The sequence below is a fragment of the Carassius auratus genome, unplaced genomic scaffold, assembly GCF_003368295.1.
Source record: "Carassius auratus strain Wakin unplaced genomic scaffold, ASM336829v1 scaf_tig00215172, whole genome shotgun sequence".
NCBI classification, from domain to species: Eukaryota; Metazoa; Chordata; class Actinopteri; order Cypriniformes; family Cyprinidae; genus Carassius; species Carassius auratus.
Genome location: NW_020527963.1, coordinates 6,615 through 29,395, shown reverse-complemented (window position 1 = coordinate 29,395; position 22,781 = coordinate 6,615). Strand labels below are relative to the sequence as shown.

Genomic DNA, 22,781 nt, shown 5'->3' with positions numbered 1-22,781 from the left:
TCTAGCTTTCATTTATTTTAAGTTTTAGTAACTTAAAATTATTTTAAACATATTTTATCTCACTTAATTTCCAAGGCAACATTTCGCAAGTTTTTGTTATTTTATTTATTAATGCTATAATTTATTTTCATTATATAATGTATCATAAATGTTTCAGTTAATGGTTGAATCTGAACCTTTGCTAGTCTATTTATTTATTTAATTATTTATTTGTTTGTAGTAAAAGGAAAATATATCTTAGCTATTGCCTTTGTTTATCGTTTGGGATTTATTATAAAAGCATCCTAAACTTGGCAGAAGCTTATAAAGTTCTGGTTGCAGATTTAACAGAATATGTTATGTCTGTGCCAAATGATGGCGAATATTTAGCCTTTCTCTGATTTCATTGCATAGTAAAAAAAAAAGTGTGAATAGATTTGTGTCTCTGCAGTTATTCTGATCTTTTCTGTTCCTGGGATCTTGTGATTTGTCTGGGATGGTGGTGTGGTGGAGCACACAGTGGTAGTCTGTAGACTTGGAGCAGTCTCTGATCAGCAGGAATAGCTGGTAAGTGAGATTAGGTTCAGCTCCATTGTTAATCTTTCTCCGTTGTGACAGACTTGCCCAGCACGCGTGTCCTCCGTGCCCACCTCAGGGGCCTCCAGTCCTCACCCCTCTCAGCTGATTCACCCCAGCCGGCTCCAGGATGTCTCATTTTGTTACTTCCTACATATGACCCGCTGTGACTGGCATCCTTCGATTGCTGCTTAATTACATTTCATTTAGCAGAGCCCATTTCCCTCGTGATGTCCAGTTTCCAGACTTTGGCTCATCACCATTATTTCCATCCTCTTGTTTAAGTTTGAGGATTTAAATCCATTTATTACTGTCAATCTCGCAGCCGTTCGTTATTTCCATGTGCAGAAGTCTGAACTCACTAGTAGGATTTGTTTCAGTTTTGCATTGATCTAATTAAATGCATCCTTGTCTATGAACAATTTTATAAACTAATATATAATATTATATAACACTTAGTTTCTGTGTTCAAATTTGATTGGCTGAGTGGCTTAATATCATCATTATCCGGCCAGGATTTAACATTTAAATAGTTGTTCAGAATAGCCTCTTTATAATATATCTGACTCTTTTGTATAAGTAACAATGTTTTATTGATATGTTTCATCAGTGCTGCATTTTATATGCTGTGGATCCAGATTTCTGCCTAATTTTGTTAGATGTTGTTTCAATTCTGGATGATGTACTAGATCTAAAATGGTTTGACATTTACATAATGTATTGTATAAGCATGAGACATAATTTTATCATAGTTATAAAATCAGATGATGAGAGGTTTTGCGTGTAAATGAACTCAGATATATTAAAGGTAAAAGTATAATCTGAGCAGTCACCGGTGATAAAATAAATAACCGAGTCTTAAAAGAGCTTAAATTCACAGCGTTTTATCAGGACTGCTGACATGAGGAGGATAATGTGAACGTGTGCAATGTTGAAGATACAGTTTTTATATATTTACCCTCTATAGAAAGTACGCTTTTACCAGCCAAGATGCAAAAAAGCATTTTTTATTTTTATTTCTCTACGGCTTTATTTTTCAGACTTCATCTAACAGTGAAACTGTTCTAATTGTCCTGCATATGTTAAGATGAAACACTAGTAAACCACAGAAGAACACACAAATGAAGAGGCAGAAGTAAAATGCTTTCTGCTTTTCTCTGTTAAAATGGCATGACACATTTTCGTATCTCCCCTAATTTCCATTTCAATAGACAGCGCTTCCAGGTCCCTTCTGAGACCCTCTCGGTCCCTCGGGTCTTAATGGATTAGTTTCTCCACCAGCCATATTATTGGCTTTCGTTACTCTTCCAATTTGTCTCTCAGTCTATGCTCCAGTAATTTATTGGGCTTGATGTGAAACAAAACATTTTTGACATGCAATTTATTAGCGGCCCACGGTAACCTTTGCTATTCAACAATTCAGCTTCTCAACAGCTTTGAAAATTTGCAATTCACATGCAGGAGCAATAGTTTACGCTTGGCCGCTTTCCTGCACTATTTGTGTTCAAATATTCAGATTGGTTCTTACTGTAATCAGGCTGTGTCCTATGTGCAAACTTTAACTGGTTAGTAGTTTGTTGTAGTGACTTAGGAAGGATATCTGCTCTTTAACCCTGTAAAGCCTGACATATGAAAAAATCAGGAAACATTACGGGAAGAATGTTGGATACTTGAACATTAAGTATAAGAGAGAAACAACTCTCAGGTGCTTGATCTGTTCATATTTATCTTCTGATTCATACAAGATGACTTTTCCACTTGAGAAACCAACATTATGGACACAGGAAGCAACAGTTTGAAGTAAAAACGGCTTGATGAATTTGTTATAAACACACAGCTTTTCACTTTACAATACATTAACTGATGGACTGGAGTGGTGTGATTGCTTCCTTGTGGATTGTTGTGATGTTTTTATCAGCTGTTTGGACATTCTGACGGCACCCATTCACTGCAGAGCATCCACTGGTGAACAAGTGATGGAATGGAAGTCTTTCAAATACATTTTCAGCAAAAAATGGAATTTTTCGGAATGAAAAGAAATGGCACTGCGTGATGATGGCAGGATTATTCACTCTTTGACTATATAAGTTTGAGAAAAAAAAAAAGTTTGAAAAGCTATTGATCTTGGAAGTGTAATTTTGTAACTATAAATAACAGACTGAGCATTCAAACGTGCAAAAACTTGAATAATAACAGCATAATGTGCTCATAACATAAAATCTATGGGCTTTTTTTCCATTGCAGTTTTAATCAACACGATCCCCTAGTTTCTGACCAGATAAAGTGGCAAGGTTGCTGAGGTTAATTTGGACAGAAGTTGTTTATTCTGATCTAGAGTTCATGACAAATATTCAGAGAGTAAATCACTCTACTAAAGTTACATGTCCATATGTTTTGTAATTGCTTTTTAAAGAAATTTTATAAACCAAAACCTCAAACACACAGCAAGAGGATAAAAATCTGTTATACTACATCATATACCAGTAACTTACATATGTTTAAGAGACTACTTTGAACTGAAATTAACTATAATACATTAATTAATTAATCCAGGTCCTTGACAACAGAAACTAGCTCAGTTGAATAGTTTAGACCCCTGCTTTCATTATTTCATACTGTACAGCCACAAAATAATGGCACAAACAAATGTTCTCAAAATTCTTAAATAATAAATGAAATGAAGTGAAAACATGCAAGTCCAAAGCCTGCATGAACGGCACGTCATGTTTATACTGAATAGGTGTTTCTAAAGTCCAATACACCTTATATATAAAATTATTCATATTTTGTTCATAATTGTTATAATATTTTTTGGCTGAAACAAAATCACCATTCATGGCCTGCAGATTGACAGTTTCCCAGCTGACAGGTTTAAGGTCACGATAAATTAATGTATTTAATTCAATGTTTGCAGTGATTTATCCAAAATCTTTCTCATTTATGAACACCTGGGATGGACAGTGTTAAAGTAAAAAAAAACAGTAATTTTTAATGGTGCATTCACAGCCAATGAATGAAAGCAAAATGCATTCCCTCCATTCCTGAAATAAATGAAAGCATGCAAGTGATGGGTCCAACCCATCCGAAGGGTATAAATGTCAAACATAGCCCTCAGCTTAGAGCATCATTAATGTTTTATATATTGATTAAATATAGAAAACATCCTAATATGTTTTCATAGACTGTGAATTTAGCTGTTGTTAGTTGTGAGCTGTGAACGGATCATATTATTCACAAAATTGTCAGTACAATTTTGTATTCATTAATTATGTTGGGTGTAATTAAAGGCCATAGATGAGTTTTTATCTTCATCAGAACAGATTTGGAGAAATGTTGAAATATAGCAACACATCACTTGCTCACCAGTGGATCCTCTGCAGTGAATGGGTGCCGTCAAAACAGCTGATAAAAACATCACAAGTAATCTACATGACTCGAGTCTTTCGATTATCATCTTGTGAAAAGTGAAAAGCTGCATGTTTGAAGTAAACACAAATCCATCAAGGAATTATACCTTTTAAACTATTGCTTTGACTAAAATATGAGACCACATATTACAAAATATATATATAAAAAATGTGATCGCACTGTTTACAAATATGTTGGTTGTTAAAATGAGAACTACCAGATTTCAGAATAGCCTGAATTTCAGTAGCCATACAGACTCTAAGATGTCCTTCAGAACGGTTCATTTAGGAACTGTTCACTGAAAGGTTCTTTGGGGAGCCCAAATATGGCTCTTGTCTGGCATCATTGCAAAAACACCTTTTTGTTTTGTAGTGAAGCTGATGTGTTCAACCAAAGACTCATGCTCCTGATATCATAATTAAAATCACATCAGATCCATAAATGGTTAGTTTTCTGCTGCTGGTCATCTACTGTCCGATAGCACCTTAAAGATGACAGAATCACAGACACAGTCAGCCCTTTCACCCAGTTTATTCATGTAATCGAATAATTACATAAAATGAGAAACTCCAAATTCGTCTGTGACACAAATGAAAAGAAATTAGACCTAAATAGTTTTGCTTCTGTGGGGAATCAACCAACTATACTGTGACCTCAAAAAGTATTTGAACAGAGGAGCTGCATACATTTTTTTTGGTGCACTATATAACAACTTGAAAAAACTCCAAACTGAATGACATTAGATGTGATAAACTGTGATGAACTGAAGTTCAAGGACTAGAATCGTTTGTCTTCAGATGACACTTGATATTTTCTATCTAATGACATTTAAGTACGACCAAAAAGTGTCCAAATACTTGTTGACTTGGTGTTTAAATGTCATGAAGTGATGAACACACTGCATGAATGTCTTTGCGACAAGAGGAATACTGGAAGTACAACTAATATAATATCACATTTTCTGTCTGAGATCAAGTTGCGTATGATAAAGGACAAGAAATGACCCTAGATGAGTATTAGCAATGGTTTTGAAATGATCTCTCCATTCTGTCAACCTGAATAATAGGCCTGAAAATTCATCGTATCTCATTAGACAGACGGGAACACATCCCTGGATAAAGGGTGCAGCTTCTGTTGCAGGGACAGTGATACATAAACAGGCACAACCTGACGCTCGGATTTGGTATTTAATGCAAAGTTGATCTGCATGCATACATGAATATTAGGACTCTCATATATCCCGGTTCCTCCGTCTTCATGACAGCGGACACAGCCTGCTTTAGACTGTACGCACAAAAGAGACATCAGTGGTACAACATGAAATAACATTGTACAGCACAAAGAGTTACAGACACACATAAATACACACGTACATTGAGAACAAACAGCACATACAGTACAGCACACTGTACTAAAGACTCTCTCTCTCTCTCTATAGAAAGTAAATACACTTTCTGACGTACTACTAAGAGTTAAATAGATTTCAACATACAGGAAACAGATGCAAGACTACAAGATGATTATTTTTTCATTAATTATTGCAGTCTAACAATATGGCTTTGACTAGTGGAAAATCTTACAGCACTACAAAAATGAAAAAGTCAATCTCATTCTTTCTTTCTAATGTAATTTTAAAAAAAATTATTCCGCACTTTTAAAATTAAAGTCTACTTGTGTGTAGCATGTGCTATTCTAAAGTATGTAATTCTGTTTTTACTAAGATATTTGTTTTTTACAAACTTTACAATCTTAAAGCATTTTGATCACAGAACAACCAGTCTAATGGGTTCGGATATAATCCTGTCGTTATTTCATAGAGTTTATAAAGGGACACATTTTTAATCTGACTGACTGGAAAACATATAACTACTGACTTTTTGAAATGAAAACGTGTAGGTTTGTATTTCCCATCATGCAATACAATACCCATTTGAGAATTACTTTACAAAATATGTTTGCCTCTTTACCCCAGTGTTCATAAACATTTATGTAAACATGTATCCCTCGCCCGAAATATGCATCAAACATGTTTATCAAATGGCAGTGTTTACTCAATGCTTAAAAACATAAGGACATTAATAACAGAAATCAAAAAGCCCTAAGTCATCATATTTGCAACCCCACATTAGATTTGCCAGCAGTAAGATGAATATTTTAAGCAGCATTTTTAAAAATGATCATGCAGATATATTGTGTTTCACAGCAGGAATGATTGTTGTTGATCAGATGTGTGAATTTAAGAGTTTATAGAAATATTTTCATACTGTTATAATAGAACTGTCAGCACAGTACTACGGTGTGGTTCATTCTCTCTTTGGTATTTTTTACTGTTGTGATTGAAGCTCATGCATTCTTATAATTAATTTTGTAATTTTGTATATAATTTTGCATGTATAAATATATATATATTTAATCGATTAATAATTATTTTCAAAAACATCATTTAAAACTAAAGCCCTTTTCCATAATTTCATACATTATGCAAGTTTTTATCTTCACATAACTATTCAGCTAAGGTAGTTATTCTGATATTAAGGAACATCACAAATATTTAGTGAACCATGTTTTGTTTTTCATGTAATTGCAAATTTATATCTGAGATGAACTGAAAGTTATTAACGGACAACTGCATGGAAAAAAGAATTTGGAATTTTGATTTTTTTTTTTATGCCGAAAACAAAGCACAGAATTTCTCAGAATTCTAAGAAGAAAAAAAACGTAGAATTTCCGTAGAATTCTGTCTTGTTTTCTCGTAATACCAAGTTTACATATTGCAATTCTGAGTTTATATCTCACCAATCTGAACTGTGAGAAACAAAGTCCAGACTGTGATTGCAAGAAAAAAAATCAGCATTGTGAGATGAAAAGATGCAATTACCTTTTATAATTTTAATTCAGTGGCGGAAACTGGTTTCCATATAAAACAAAGCCTTCACTTTATGCAATAATCCTAAATTCATTATACTACACTTAGGCTTGTTTTTTTTTTCATAATATTCAGCAAGCAGTCATTCTAATATAGCAGAACATCCCAAATAATTTGTGACTCATCTTTAATTTTACATACATTTTTAACAGATAACAAACATAAAAAAGTTTTTTTGAAAGAGACCAGTTCATTTCTGATTGTCATGTGTGAGTAATCTAGCATCAGATCATCGGGATGAATGTGCTGTGAAACACTGACTGACTTCTGAATGCACACTAAAAGGGTTTGGGATCTCCAATCGTCCTGAATAACTCTTAATTGTAAAGATGATTTGGTCCGGTGTGTGCAATGATAAACTGTGGTGTTGTCACAGACAGATCTAGTACTTACTGAGCTTTTCCTGATCTTTTGCTGGCAAGGCTAACGTGAATATCACTTGTTTTCAAATCAAGAATAAAATATAAAATCTAAATAAATAATTCATCATAGACGAGTGAGAACTGCCAGGCTGCAAACCATCTGAGCGTTCAGGCGGTCTAACGTGGCACATCTAACACAGTTTATCAGCGTCTCTCATTGTCACAGATGGCGCCGTATCATCAAACTCACTGATGGCAAACATAATTCATCATATACAGTAGTAGGATTTTGACCTCATGCAACTAGTCAAAGCAGTAGAGCTGCATTCAGCACTGACAATTCTTCGGTGAAAACGGGACAGTTATATCAAGCTAGAGTTTTAAAATCCTCTTGGGTTTTAACTAAACCGATCTATTCCCAGTGGCAGAGCTCAAGCTGTAATGTGCTGTTTCTGTCGGGCTGATGGTGGAGTACCTAAGGCAGCATCAGAGACCCTGGCGGTCAGTAAACAAACACAGAGACTTATAGAAAGTGTAAACAACCTGAACCTGAATGGCAGTGAAAAGACCGAACGTTGGCGGGTTATGATTTGTGTATCTATCCATAAGAGAGGAGCGATTAAAATTCTGTCAAGGCAGTGAAAAGCCTTTCACCTGTTTGGCAAAATTCCCCCCTCATCCACCTTCCTTGAGAAACAGCTTCATGTCTGTCACTTTTTAAACATGTCCTGCAGAGGTCCCGGCAGGAATTTGAGAACGGTGTCTAGAATGCTCTCCTCGTCCTCGTCGTCTTCCGCCCCACAGCCTGCTGGGATGGCCTTTTTGGGGCGAGTCAAGGAGCCTTCGCATGCTTGCTCCATAGCTGCTTTCTCCTCTGCCTCCTTCTCTTCTTTCTTCTTTAGACCATACTATGTAAACATAGAGAAAATATGAAGTGGTAATTAAAGCTGCGGTAGGGAACTTTTGACGCTCTAGCGGTTAATAAACAGAACTGCTTGCGTCTTGTGGAAGAACATCGTAGCCGGAACTACTTCTCTCTGTTTATGTCTATGAAGAATCACAAAGGTACTGGGTTACTCTGCCGCGGTACCCCCGAAGCAATCTAAAATAGTCCGAATATAAACACTTATTATAGGTGCACCCTAGTGATTCAGGACAAGCTAAAAACACGATTTGGAAAATGGATTCATGGTGTACTCGCTTATTATATACATTTTTCTACATTTTGAACACAAACAAAGTTACAGACCGCAGCTCTGATTGGTTGTTTTTTACCGGGAGCGGATGACTTTCTGCAAATGGCAATAGGACACTGGGAGGAGCCAGAGGAGCTTGATTTTTTTCACATATTATCTGTCTCATATTCTACTGTCAGGACATAATGACAGGTTTAACAAATACGAAAAAAATATATTTTTACAAAAGTTCCCTACAGCACCTTTAAACATGAGTAGAACAGGAGGAGTGGACTATTGAAAATATTGCAATAACACAATTTCTCATCGCTCTACTGTATCTTATGGATAAAATAAAATACCAAGAAATAAAAAGATTCAACACTATGCAAACAAAATAACTATAGTATATACATCATGTAATATACTATATGATGTGTTATATAATATACTATACTATTTGATCGATTCATAAAATAGTCATATTATGAAATATTATTGTGGTTTAAAATAACTGTTTTCTTTTTAAATATCTGCTAAAATGTAATTTATTTCTGTGATGCACAGCTGTATTTTCAGCATCATTACTTCAGTCTTCAGTGTCACATGATTCTTTGGAAATCATTCTGATATACTGATTTGCTGCTCAAGAAACATTTCTGATTATTATTAATGTTGAAAACAGTTCAACATGGAAACCATGTAAAAAAAAAAAAAAAAAATCAGGATTTTTCAATGAATGGAAGGTTCAAAAGAACAGCATTAATTTGAAACAGAAATCTTTTTTTACATTATAAACATTATAAAATTACCAACCCAAACTTTTGAACGATAGTGTACTATATACTACACGACACTGGAATAAAATTGATATTCTACATTATGCAACAAACAGAAGAAAAAAAAAGATAGTTGCCCTATTTTGGATGCACCTGAGACTTAGTTTCAAGACTAAAACTCCATACACAAAAGCCTTTTAGTATCTTAAATTCATGATTTATTCAGGCCATAAAGGCCAAACATTAACACATTAATATTTTAGCATTTAACTGTTGTCCTTATTTATCATATTGGACTTAAAGGGATAGTTTTTTCAAAAGTAAAAATTCTGTCATCATTTATTTAACCTCATGTTCATAGGCTCCCATCCCATGTATGCTCGATCCCCCAGAGCACCCAAAAACACGAGATAAATCAACTGAGATTCTAGAACTTTTCTGATTGGTGGATCTCACATAGGATCCCTTCGGGTCATAATATACACAAATGCCTCTTTACAGTAAAAACTCTTACTAAATTGAGTTAGTAACTTCTGTTGGATTGTAAATATTAGGTAATGTATTTATTTATTTTTTTCATATTTAGGCAATTTAAGGCGTTTTATATGCAAATCAAGTGTTGACAGAATCATAAATCTTCGCCTGAATGGATTTCTTTCTAATGTGGAAGACAACAGAAGATATTTTGAGTAATCAGTTCCCATTGACTTCCACTGTATTTTTTGTCCACACAATGGAAGTCGATGGGAACTGAATCTGTTTGGTTACCAACGATCTTCCAAACCTCTTCTGCTGTGTTATGAATGAGATGAGGGTGAATAAATGAAGACGGAATTTCATTTTTGGGTTCCATGTTTATCAATTGATTCACGCGTCCTGGTCTGAGTCTAATCAGCGGTCACAAGGAGCTGAAGTGAACGGGACATGTGGAAAGCGTACCTTATCTCGAATGGCCTGTCTGACCTTTTCCCTGTCGGCCTCCATACGAGCATGTTTGGCCTTTCGCTCCTCTTCTTGTTGTCTGAGCGCCTCCTGTCTCTCTTCTTCTTTCTTCTGGGCATCAGGGTCCTTCTCTTCCTCTCCTCCTAACATCTTCCCCATGTCTTTGGTTGCCCCTGTGCAAATAAAGAGCAAAGATATCATAAGGAGTTTTCAACGGCTGATACTGAAATATTAGTCACTACCATTCAATTTTATTCATTCAATTTTAATTGACTTTACTTTTCTTCATTTCTTTATACATTTGTTCAGCAAGGCTGCTTTAAATAGATTAAAAGTGACAGTAAAATACATTTATAATTCTACTTAAGGTTTATATTACTTTCTTTTTGTACCTTTCTATTTATCAAAGAATCCTGAAAATGTGGATTTTTTTTTTAAACAGTAAAATGTTTTTTTCAATAATTTTTTCGTCCTGTTTTACAGTAAAACATTAATGTCTAAAATTTCCATTTCAAAAATGTCTGTAAGATATTAAAATTTTATTTTTTGAAAATGAATGTACATATAATATATATATATATATATATATATATATATATATATATATATATATAAAGTTAATTTAATTAAATAGAATAAAAAAAGCAACAACAATTTGCAACTCAGCTAAGACACATATGCATATATTTAGAAACATTACCTTTTACCATGCTATTTATTTGTACTATATTTAATATTTTGTTTATCAAATATATTTCTCTTGTTTAAAAGTTTTTAGGCGTAGGTGAGCTTCAGTAAGTCTGTACATATTTAAATGTTTAAGAAGATTCCTATTTATTTCTCTTTATTTGTAAAACTTTTTATTCACCAAAGAATCCTGAAAAAATACAGAAAACAACCCATTTAAATTGGAAAATATATACTTTTCCACAGCATATATAAAAATGAATGTCTTCAATTCCAATAAAACACACACACACACACACACACACCTTCAGTAAGTCTGTTCTTATTATTTTTTTTTTACTTCATTCAAGAATCCAGAAGAAAATGTGAAAAAGTCTTAACAACACTGAAAACTTTGCCTGCACAGAAATTAAATTTAAAAAAATATAGTCAAACAGAGGAATTTGCAATTTTACTATTTTTACTGGATTTTTTTATCAAACTAATACAGCCTTGGTGAACATAAAATACTTCTTTTCAATGCCACAAACTCTTGAACGGCAACATAATTATATATTAGGTGTTCACAAGTTTCTAAAGAGAGACTGATCAAGTTTTGCACTGTGAAATCTCCTAATATGATGATCCACTGAAGCCAAAATGATGAAATCAAACAGAGACGGCAGAATGATGCATGTGCCACTCCTCTCTCTGCCATCTGTTTCATTGGTGCAGCTCTAATACACAAGCTGTGTATTGTACTGTACATCATGTTTTGGTTTGAGCATACAACACCCACAGGTCGTTTTGGATAGTGCAACAAATGCTCTTAAGCAATGGCTGTGTTTGCATATACCTTTATGTTCACTTTAATCATATGTTTTAAAATGCAAAGCACAGCTGTGTTTGAGAATCATACACACTAATGTGAACGGTCTAAGCACGATTTGGTTGCAAACGCTGTAATATTGCTTTAAGTCAAGTCTGTGTACAGTCATTATCTGTACACTTATTCATTATTAATGGCATTCATTTATAATGCATGATTGTGCATTTGAAATCTATACATTACCTTCACATGAGTTTAATTGCTTCAGTATAACACTGAGGACACTGAAGAGGAAAGGAGTGGCAGTGTACGCTTTGAGTGGTCTTTAACTCTCTGCATGTGTATGCCGAGAACAGCCTGAGCTGACATAACGTAGTTCATATCATGTCAAGCTGCAGGATGCCCATGGTCCACAAGGATCGCATGAAGTCATTCAGTTACTGTACCCTCAGGTCATTCAAAGCCTCAGCCAAACCAAACCCTCCACCAAACCAAAGCTTCCCGAGTTATAATTAACAACCTGCTCAGTTACTGGGACACTTAGTGTTAATCTAAGCTTTTACATTTGAACGTTAGCAATATCATGGCTAAAAGATGCATATGAAAGGTCTGTAAAAACTGTCAAAACAATTAATAAAATAAATAACTGTAAATATCCCAATTCTAACATTCCATGATATTAAAGTATTACATTTTAACACTGCTTTTTATATTATTATTTTTTTTTTACTAACAAACTAAATAAAAAAATACACAATTTGTCTAATTTAAGTAATCTAGTATTATCTTTTGCTTCTAAGGACGTGTATTTTTGCCATGACAACTCTTGGAGAGGTTTGCATGGTAATATACATGGCAATGTCAATGTGTTTGGTCTTGGTGGAATAGATCTGCTGCTCCTGCAGAGCAAGTACAGAGACCTGCTACTTCCAGTACGTCCATGACATGCAGTTGTGAGATTGCAAGACATACTGCTACTGCACATATAACATAAATGAGACAACCCTTTATAAACATACATGAAATCACCCTGTAGCAAATCTGTACAGGTGGAGCTGGGGAAGGTGGGGGGTTTCTGAAGTGCACTGCATATGCTACAGCAACCACTAGCCGAGTATTTGAATAATGATGTCATTAAGTCAGACTGAGTTAGAGCCTATCAGCCTGCACCAAAAATGACAGAACTTTGTATTTATTTATTTATTTTTACAGGATATTAATGTTTTATTGGAAAATACAGATTTTTATTTTTTACCCACTGAGTTTCTTTCTTAAAAATTAAATTAAGATTTATGATTTTTTTTAAAGAAACTTTCAATAAGAAAAAAAAACTAATTTAAGTATTTTAATATTATCTTTCAGTATATGTACCTGTTTTTTCAAGATGTTGATAGACTTTTATAGGAAAATACAGATTAAGATTTTTTTTTTTATCTACTGGAAAAAAAATTTTGTATAAATAAATCACAATAAGAAAAATAAAATCTAAAATATAATATTCAGATATAATCTGATATAAACTATGGCTTTTTTCCAGAATGTTTTTATTGGAAAATAATGTTATCTTTTTTTTCCGCAGTATTCTTAGGTGAGCTTCAGTAATCTTTGCCACAGTCATCTATTTAAGTAACAACTGCACAGTGATAGGTAAAATGCTCAGTATGTGTAAAAAACATGGCAAAAAATATAATTTTTGTCAAACAGGTTTCCTAAATACTCCTCTCTTCTGCCATTGGCTGATTCAACAGATAACCCCACCCTGGAGTCACACCATTGGTTAAGCCATTGTTGCTGTTGCCGTGCAAATCAGGATGTTTAAAAACAAGAATTAAAAAATACTAATGACAACTAATAACTAATAAAAAATTATTCAGATGGTTCAGATTTTCTCGTCCCATGTATTGTTCTAAAAACACAATGCAACTACCGTTCCTGAGAGCTTGAAGTACGATATAGGGGACTAAATGTAGTCCTGTTGTCTGTTTAAAGCCACACAGAGGATGGTTAAAGTAACAAAAGAGCTGTATCCCTCTATCAGATACTTCATGGCTTTACATCAAAGCACTTGGCAGGAACAGCAGTGATGGTTATGGATGGACGAGCAAATCTGGGCTCTGCATAACGATGGCACTGCTATCTCTGGAAACAGCCTAATTCTTAATGATACGTGAATTATCAGAGCTTAAGAAATTAGCATATTAATTAAGTTCTTTTATAACAGCAGAGCAGTAGTAGTAAAATAGGTCACTTGCATTTTATAACCGAAACACTGCTCGCGTTTAATACAGTCTCTAATGCAAACAACTTGCATAAAGTATCTTACACAAAGAGAAGAGAATCTGAGAATGATTAATAAGAGGTTGGTGAGTGTATCTGGAGATATTTTGTGTAATAATATCCTTTAATAATGTCATGTGAGCCATTAACTCTTTCCATGCCATTTTCAGGCTTTCCGTGTTATCACTGTTATACAGTAGAGGGCACTATTGTACATCCTCTGAAAGAGTACTGAATCTCTGGATAAAAACCCAGCGAAGAAGACAGATACTAGGGATCGCGTATGTGAGCAAATGCATATGCAAAATAACATGATCATCAAATATTAAACAGCATATAAATAAAAAATTAATAACGTTACTGAATAAAATGTCAACGCAGGAAGTGGTTTAGGACTGTGAAGCTTTGGCTTTTGATGGACTCGCTCTACTCCATCTATGTTTTGATTCTCCATCTATGAATCCTATCCAGATGTAGAATTTGATATTATTTTCTCAGCTTTCTGTTCAATATGTTGCATTTGTATGAAATTTACCCCCGTTCAAGTGTTGACAAAAAAAAAAAATGCATAAAGCTAGAATAAAACTTTTTTTGTTGTTTAAAAGCAGAGCTCTGTTCTTTTCTTTTGAAATTTTGCATGTTCAGATATTCATATAACATAATATTCTGGGGACATGACAATTTTGTGAAAATGATAAAAAAATCTAAGGGCTGTTCTGAAGCTCAACATTTTCTATTACATTTCATGCCCGTATTCTGTTTTCCATCTTTCTTTAATAAAAGTCCTTCACACTAACAGACAACAAACATAAAGGTTGTTTTTCACCGTCGACTCTTGAAGAAATTCTATATGCTTCTGAATAATTTGCAAGGGTTGAGGAAATCAGCCTAGGGAAAGTCTGTTTAATAATGGATGATTTTCATGAGTAAATCATGCTCCATTATCCAGAGCTACGAAGCAGAATTTAAGCCGTGTCTCTTTATAAGATCAATGTTTAAAAACACATTAAAAAACAAAAACACACACATTTGATACGATTTCTAGATGTAGGGATCAAATTCAGAGCATTTGCATATCAACATACATATATATATATATATATATATATATATATATATATATATATATATATATATATATATATATATATATATATATATATATATGCACACACACAAACACATACATCCATAAATACATTATACATCATATATTATATTATATTTTAAAAGTGCCACATGACACATTTCTTTCATATTTCATTTGACGTTTTAGAGTTTAGGCCTCATCCATGCAGAACAGCAAAGGAACGGTGTAAAATATGACGTGAGGTGAAAAGACAATCTGTGTTTCGTAAAAACACCTCGTGCAGAAGGTTATTGTGTGGTCACAATGCAATCTGCTACATCTGGCCCACTCAAGTGAATTGACGGGAGAAATACATATCGTTTTATTGCTTATAGTCACTCAGCTGATGAAGCCAAATCTTCAAATTGATTGAAGGGCCCAGTGACCTTTAGACTAACATATACACACTGCATGTCAAATAAAGTAAAACTATAAGCAGATCAATAAGCACTTTGCTTTGCTACACTGTAAAAAATAATTCAGTGGCTTAGTAAATTTCACAAAAATAAAGAGCTATATTTACTTAATAAAATCTTTTGAAATCATTTAAGTGATATTTTGAGTGGGTCAGGTTAAAAATAATAATTAAAAATCCAACAAATAATTTCTCTAAAATATACATATATTATTTAAGTTAAGGTAATGAAAATAAATAAGTATTTAACTAACTAATTATATTTTTAATATACCCTCAATATTTCTGGTGAATTCTAATAGAAATATTTGATAATTATTTACTTGTACTGATCTGTTTTAGAAACTAAAATTATTAAGTATTATATACCAATTTTCCTAAAGTTCCAGCTTAATAAATGACGGTTTAAATAAATTGAGTAAATTTCGCGGCTAAAGTGATCACGTGTGCAGCTCCGCAGGAAAAAAAAAATCTGCTTTCCTCAGCAGAGACGTCGACTAGCCATACTCCTCACAACTCCTGGTAAGTAACGTTAGTCAGCTAATCCTACTTACGTTTGTAACACTTTATTATAAAGTTAATAATTATTAAGCATTTCCTAACAATTGTCTTTGTATTTTACGTCATCTTCAACAAGTTTCGTAGCTTAATCGAAGTCACCTGAAGGACGGCTTTCCTGAGTTTCCTCAGCAACGGCAAGACCCGCACTCCTCTCATATCGTGGTACGTTATGTAATTTAGCCAGCTAAAACTAAATATGTTTGTGATGTTTAATTCAGAAGTTAATTATTAAGGATTTCCTAACAATTGTGTTTGTATTTTGCGTCATCTTAAGAAGTTTAACGAGTTTCGCGGCTCAAGCAAGAGGCACCTGTCACTGAAGGACTGCTTTTCTCAGCAACGACGTGAACAGCATTACTCGAATTTCCTGTAAGTAACGTTAGTCATTTTATAACGATGTATATTTGCAATACTTTATTCAAAAGTTGATTAAACATTGACCTTGTGTACGTGTACATAACAGTGTAGTTTTCTAAGTTAGTTAGTGGGGCAGCGATATGTATGTTTTTTTGAGTGGGTTAACGTTCGTACTATTTGGATCACCGTTTATTTCAACCGCCATTTGAAAGTCTAACGATAAGTGTACCGTGGTCAAGCAACTATAACTATACATGCCCAATGGAAAACGATTTTGTACAGGTTCCCCTTTGGGGTCAGTGGCTTGTCAAAAGGGAACACATCATTTATGAACTTTCAAATGACAACATTCTGTCTTGTATTATTATTTATTATTATTATTCTAGCCGTCACGTTTTTGTAAAACATCATAATTACTACATGAACTCAAGTATGAGCTCTTAAATCACCACTACAAATACGCCATGCAAAAGTATTTAAAATGGCTTGGACATAACATAGACTGGTGCGTTTTAATCAGCTCCCACTATAGGGAGTCAGCCAGTTTAAGGCCTGCTCCGTTGTAAAATCATTCTAGTGCACTGAAACCTAGATCAGATACAATATCGGTCAAAAGTTTGAAAACAGTAAGCTTTTTAATGTTTCTAAAATAAGTTTCTTAAGCTCATTAAGCTTGCATTTATATAAAAAAAAAGAATGCAGAAAAAACAACCGTCTATCCCCCCCACCCTATATCCATTTGGCTAGTAATTTTATATATATATATATATATATATATATATATATATATATACATACATACATTAAAGCTGAATTTTCATTCCATTACTCCAGTCACCGCAGCTGTTTCACAACAAATCCAGACCTGGTGGGTATTGAAGGACAGCGGAGGCTGGGGGAGGGGTACATTGTTTTAATTTTAATTAAAGTAATATTTTTGTTCCCTGAAACAGATCAGTTTAATTTTGCAAACTTAAATAGTTTGATTTCAAGTAGTGCAATTAAACAAGCTTTTTTGTTTCAAAACCATTAGTCATTTTACTTAAATATTAAACATGTTTATAAAGAAATTGGTTGAAATAATGCGGACCTCAATAAAAGCCTATAGCATTGATTTACAGCATAGAAGCTCGCAGTTGGTCTCTTTTCATTTTTCTTTTAGGTTTATTGTTAAAAATAAATGTCCCTATGTAGAAAATTAACCTGTCCTCTTGTTAAGAAGAATGCTGTTAATTTTTGCAACTCCTCCCCCTAGTAAACTTTGTTTGAGATTTTACCTATCATATGGTCCAACAGAATGTTTGCTTCTTCAGGTGCTATTTGTTTTGTGTATTTGTCGCTTTCCTGTAACATTCAGGTTTGAATGTAAGCTCTAACCCGTTATCTTTAAAATTTGCCTGTAGGGTTCAGCTGATCTACCCATCTTCGTACAAGCAGAGTTGGCAGAGGAGGTCATAAAAATCTACATCCTTCGGGACAATGATGGAGTAGTCCGCGATGTAGGAGTTGTGATTGAGGGCATCACTGTCCTCCGCAATCTTGGGAATCTCAGCAGAGCCTGCTGCTATCTTTTGGGAGTCACGTATGCATTGGATTTGAGATATCCCAAGACCCACAAATACAGGTCCTTCTCAAAAAATTAGCATATTGTGATAAAGTTCATTATTTTCCATAATGTCATATATTTTAGATTCATTGCACACCAACTGAAATATTTCAGGTCTTTTATTGTTTTAATACTGATGATTTTGGCATACAGCTCATGAAAACCCAAAAATCCTATCTCAAAAAATAGCATATTTCATCCAACCAATAAAAGAAAAGTGTTTTAATACAAAAAAAAGTCAACCTTCAAATAATTATGTTCAGTTATGCACTCAATACTTTTGCAGAAATGACTGCTTCAATGCGGCGTGGCACGGAGGCAATCAGCCTGTGGCACTGCTGAGGACTGTTGTACCAGTACAGTAATACCATGGTCAGTAAACCATTTACCAGTGGTTTTGGCACTGTGAGCAGGTGCCAGGTCGTGCTGAAAAACAAAATCTTCATCTCCATAAAGCTTTTCAGCAGATGGAAGCATGAAGTGCTCCAAAATCTCCTGATAGCTAGCTGCATTGACCCTGCCCTTGATAAAACACAGTGGACCAACACCAGCAGCTGACATGGCACCCCAGACCATCACTGACTGTGGGTACTTGACACTGGACTTCAGGCATTTTGACATTTCCTTCTCCCCAGTCTTCCTCCAGACTCTAGCACCTTGATTTCCAAATGACATGCAAAATTTGCTTTCATCCGAAAAAAGTACTTTGGACCACTGAGCAACAATCCAGTGCTGCTTCTCTGTAGCCCATTTCCTGCACACGCCTGTGCACGGTGGCTCTGGGTGTTTCTACTCCAGACTCAGTCCACTTCTTCCCCCAAGGTCTGGAATCGGTCCTTCTCCACAATCTTCCTCAGGGCCCGGTCACCTCTTCTCGTTGTGCAGCGTTTTTTGCCACACTTTTTCCTTCCCACAGACTTCCCACTGAGGTGGCTTGATACAGCACTCTGGGAACAGCCTGTTCATTCAGAAATGTCTTTCTGTGTCTTACCCTCTCGCTTGAGGGTGTCAATGATGGCCTTCTGGACAGCAGTCAGGTCGGCAGTCTTACCCATGATTGTGATTTTGAGTAATGAACCAGGCTGGGAGTTTTTAAAAGCCTCAGGAATCTTTTGCAGGTGTTTAGAGTTAATTAGTTGATTCAGATGATTAGGTTAATAGCTTGTTTAGAGAACCTTTTCATGATATACTCATTTTTTGAGATAGGAATTTTGGGTTTTCATGAGCTATATGCCAAAATCATCAGTATTAAAACAATAAAAGACCTGAAATATTTCACTTGGTGTGCAATAAATCAAAAATATATAAAAGTTAAATTTTTATCAGTACATTATGGAAATAATGAACTTTTATCACAATATGCAAATATTTTGAGAAAGACCTGTACTCACTTGAGTTGTTCCAAAAACTGTTTCTTGAGCTGGATCCTCCAAAACTCTCTGTTAATGTTCAGAGGTTAAAAAATTATCTTCTTGCACAGTAGTGGTTCATGATCATCCCACTGAATGGGTATTCCTGATGGAAGTGTTTCTATTATCGGATTAATTCTGTTGAAGGGATAGTTCACCCAAAAAGATGATGTTGTCATAATTTACTCTCCCTCAATTTGTCCCAAACCTGTACGAGTTTCTTTCTTCTGTTGAACACAAAAGATATTTTAAGTGAAGTGACGTGACATTCAGCCAAGTATTAAAGAGTGTTGGTTAACGCAGTTAAAGGTTGCCATTGACTTTGCATAGTATACTTTTTTTCCTACCATGGAGGTCAATGGCAACTTTCAACTATCTGTTAACCAACATTCATTAGAATATCTTTTGTGTTCAACAGAAGAAAGAAACTCGTACAGGTTTGGGACAACTTGAGGGCGAGTACATTATGACAACATCATCTTTTTGGGTGAACTATCCCTTTAATATTGATGTAAGTGTTGCTTTTTTTTATGGTTTAATGAGTGGTAATGAGTGTGACTGCAAATGGCTGGTATGCACCAGGAACAAAGTAAGATGTCATTTCTCTTACGGCTATCATATTTTACATGTAATCTACTTGAATACTAAGATGGATGAAATGTTTCATAAGGTTTAATCATTTCCCTTATGGCTACTTTACAGTTTTTAATTTTTGCAATCTACTGGAATATTAAAATGGATAAAATGTTTCAAAGGTTGATTTTAGACTTTGTCTAATGTTTAATTGACAAATAAATGTTTAATAAAAAATGTGTTTCTTTCTTTATTTGGTTTTATTATATTAATTGTAAAGGGTAAATAGTGTAAAAAAAAAAAAAAGTGAATGCAACATTTTGATAATTTATAGTCCAATATTAAGTTAAATTCACTTTTACATGTAGTAAACATAGCACATTTGTTTGGTTAAATTTCATCCAATATTTCAATTATATCTACTCAATATTTTTTGTTTATTTTACATAGAATTTCAGTTGTGGTGTTTTATAATTATGATTATATCTAATTAATTTTATTTCATATAAAGTTATTCAGTTATTCAGATTTACTTAATTTTTTTACTTACAATTACTCAATTCAGTTATTCAGATTTACTTAATTTTTTTACTTACAATTACTCAATTTAAACAGTATATTTCATTGATTTCACAGCTTTAAAATTTACTCAATTTTTTTTGTGTAAAAATGTTTCACCAAAAAAATTGAGTAAATAATAGTTAAACTTTTACAGTGTATTGTTAAAAAAAAATTATGAATTTTCAAAAAAATATCCCTGACTTACTGTTTTACGCCCAATTACAATGTGGTAAATTAACTGGTATCCATCTAATTTAAATTAACTGGTATAATACGTTTTTAAACAAATGTAATGTTTTAATATTAAATTACCAACAAATATTTTTATTTAATCAATTATTTTACTGGCATATCACATTTAACAGTAAAAATCTCTACTGAAATCAATTCCGGCTTGCATTATGCATTTTAAATTTCTTTAAACACACAAACACACACACACACACACACACACACACACACACACACACACACACATATATATATATATATATAAAGAAGATTATATATTATATATTATATATATAAAAATGTATTAATAAGTTAATAAAACGAAATAAAATGAAACGTATCTAAAACTTAATATTAATAAAAACTATCGTGTCATAATAATAGTAAAGTAATGCTAACCAAATAAACACTACATACAGAAACAAAATAATCAGAATTGGTCCTAACCAAACAGACTTGGACTGAGACTCATTCACACACAGTACATCTTTGTAGAAACAGAACCGTGTGTTATGTCTATCATGTCTGTCATCCACAGCAGTAGTTGATGACACTTACCACCCAGCGCTTGCTTCATCACAAAATCCATGGTGCACTCAGATACGTGGTCTGCTTCCAGCTAAAGGGAATGTTGCATTTAGTCTAGCAGTGATCCTGATTCAGCCGATCCACCACAGTGTGTCAGTCTTCAGTGTCCTGATGAATCCTTCACACCTACTGGGAACAGAAGGATGTACATCAGAAATCCTGACAGCTCAGTTACATAATAATGATCACTACAGTCTCAATACAAGCTCATCCATCACATCTGTGAGCATCTGAGCTGGAGTTTAACAATGCTTCTAAAAAACACCTAAAGATACATGACACAAGACTAAAGAACAGCAAGGAGATGAATCAAAGAAGCATTAAACAAACCGGAAATACGTGTGTAACTGTTTGTAACTAGTTCCTATTATTTACGTAAATCTGCCTCCACTTACCAGCTTCATCTGTTCTTCTTGGAGAACTCCTAACTGAACATTAAACAAAACTGCATGCTTGAATAGCAGGAACATGACAAACTCTCTCTCTCTCTCTCTCTCTCGCTCCAGTAGCTTCATTCATACTCGGTCACACTCCTCCCCCTCGTTTTTCCATCTCCCTTTAGCAAAAAAGAAATGTATTCTGTTCAATTTAAAGGAGGTATTACCCCAATTACTGCATGTTTCGGTTCAGCTTTTCAAACATTGCTTTATTTTTATGACATATTTTTTTCTGGATTCTCCCTGTAGAAATATTATTGTATACACAACTACACTTCTGTCTGAACACACACACACACACACACACACATATACAGTATGTATGTATATTGTTGCCATGCTGTTTGGGCATCTAGGTCTTTATGTAAACCTACATAATGAGAAAAACATGATTAAAATCTCTCCAAAATAATCCCCTTAAAAGCACCACCATGAAAAATATTTATTATTAATACTTAAACTTTTTTTTTTTTTTTTGCACAAAAAAAAATCAGTAGATTGTAAGAAATATGGTAAGAAATGTATTAAAGCTAAAACAAAAATTCTAAATCTAGACAATCTAGTGTTCCTGACCCATGCAGCGGCTGATCTTTCATTCTAGAGTCAAAATGAGGCTGTGCTAACAACCGCCATCTCTGATTAGCATAACACAAAGCATCCTTCTGTGACCTTGAGGATGGGTTTGTGAGCCATTTATCCCGTTCAATTCAACCTGCCTCCACTACCACATCAACACACACACAGTATCGATGGAGATGGGATGCTTAACAGATAATAACAAATGCATGGGTTTTTGGGTCCTAATAAATGGTACTTTTTACAAAAACAGCAATAGTATGCCTCAGTGAGACATATATTAAATATAAACATAACTGCATACATGATAACTTTATATTTAATACTTTATATATAGATTTTTTTTTAAATACATGTATCAGCTGTATAAACGAGATTAAAGCATGTCAACTGATTCATTGTAAATTAGAGTACCACAT

General features: G+C 34.0%; 1 protein-coding gene across 2 annotated transcripts; it reads right to left on the bottom strand.

Moving 5' to 3' along the window:
- Positions 1–4,480: 4,480 nt before the first annotated feature.
- On the bottom strand, positions 4,481–21,847 carry LOC113093844 (complexin-2). Of its 2 annotated transcripts, none has more exons than XM_026259423.1 (4): positions 21,745–21,847; positions 21,320–21,478; positions 10,145–10,320; positions 4,481–8,159 (listed from the first exon to the last, which is right to left on the bottom strand). In XM_026259423.1, the coding sequence occupies exons 2-4, from the start codon at positions 21,348–21,350 to the stop codon at positions 7,962–7,964; spliced, it is 405 nt and encodes a 134-aa protein (XP_026115208.1). In that variant the 5' UTR covers positions 21,351–21,478; positions 21,745–21,847; the 3' UTR covers positions 4,481–7,961. The 2 variants fall into 2 exon arrangements, with proteins under 2 accessions (XP_026115208.1, XP_026115209.1); XM_026259424.1 differs by having other exon boundaries at positions 21,320–21,475; positions 21,745–21,809.
- Between the last annotated feature and the right edge of the window lie 934 nt (positions 21,848–22,781).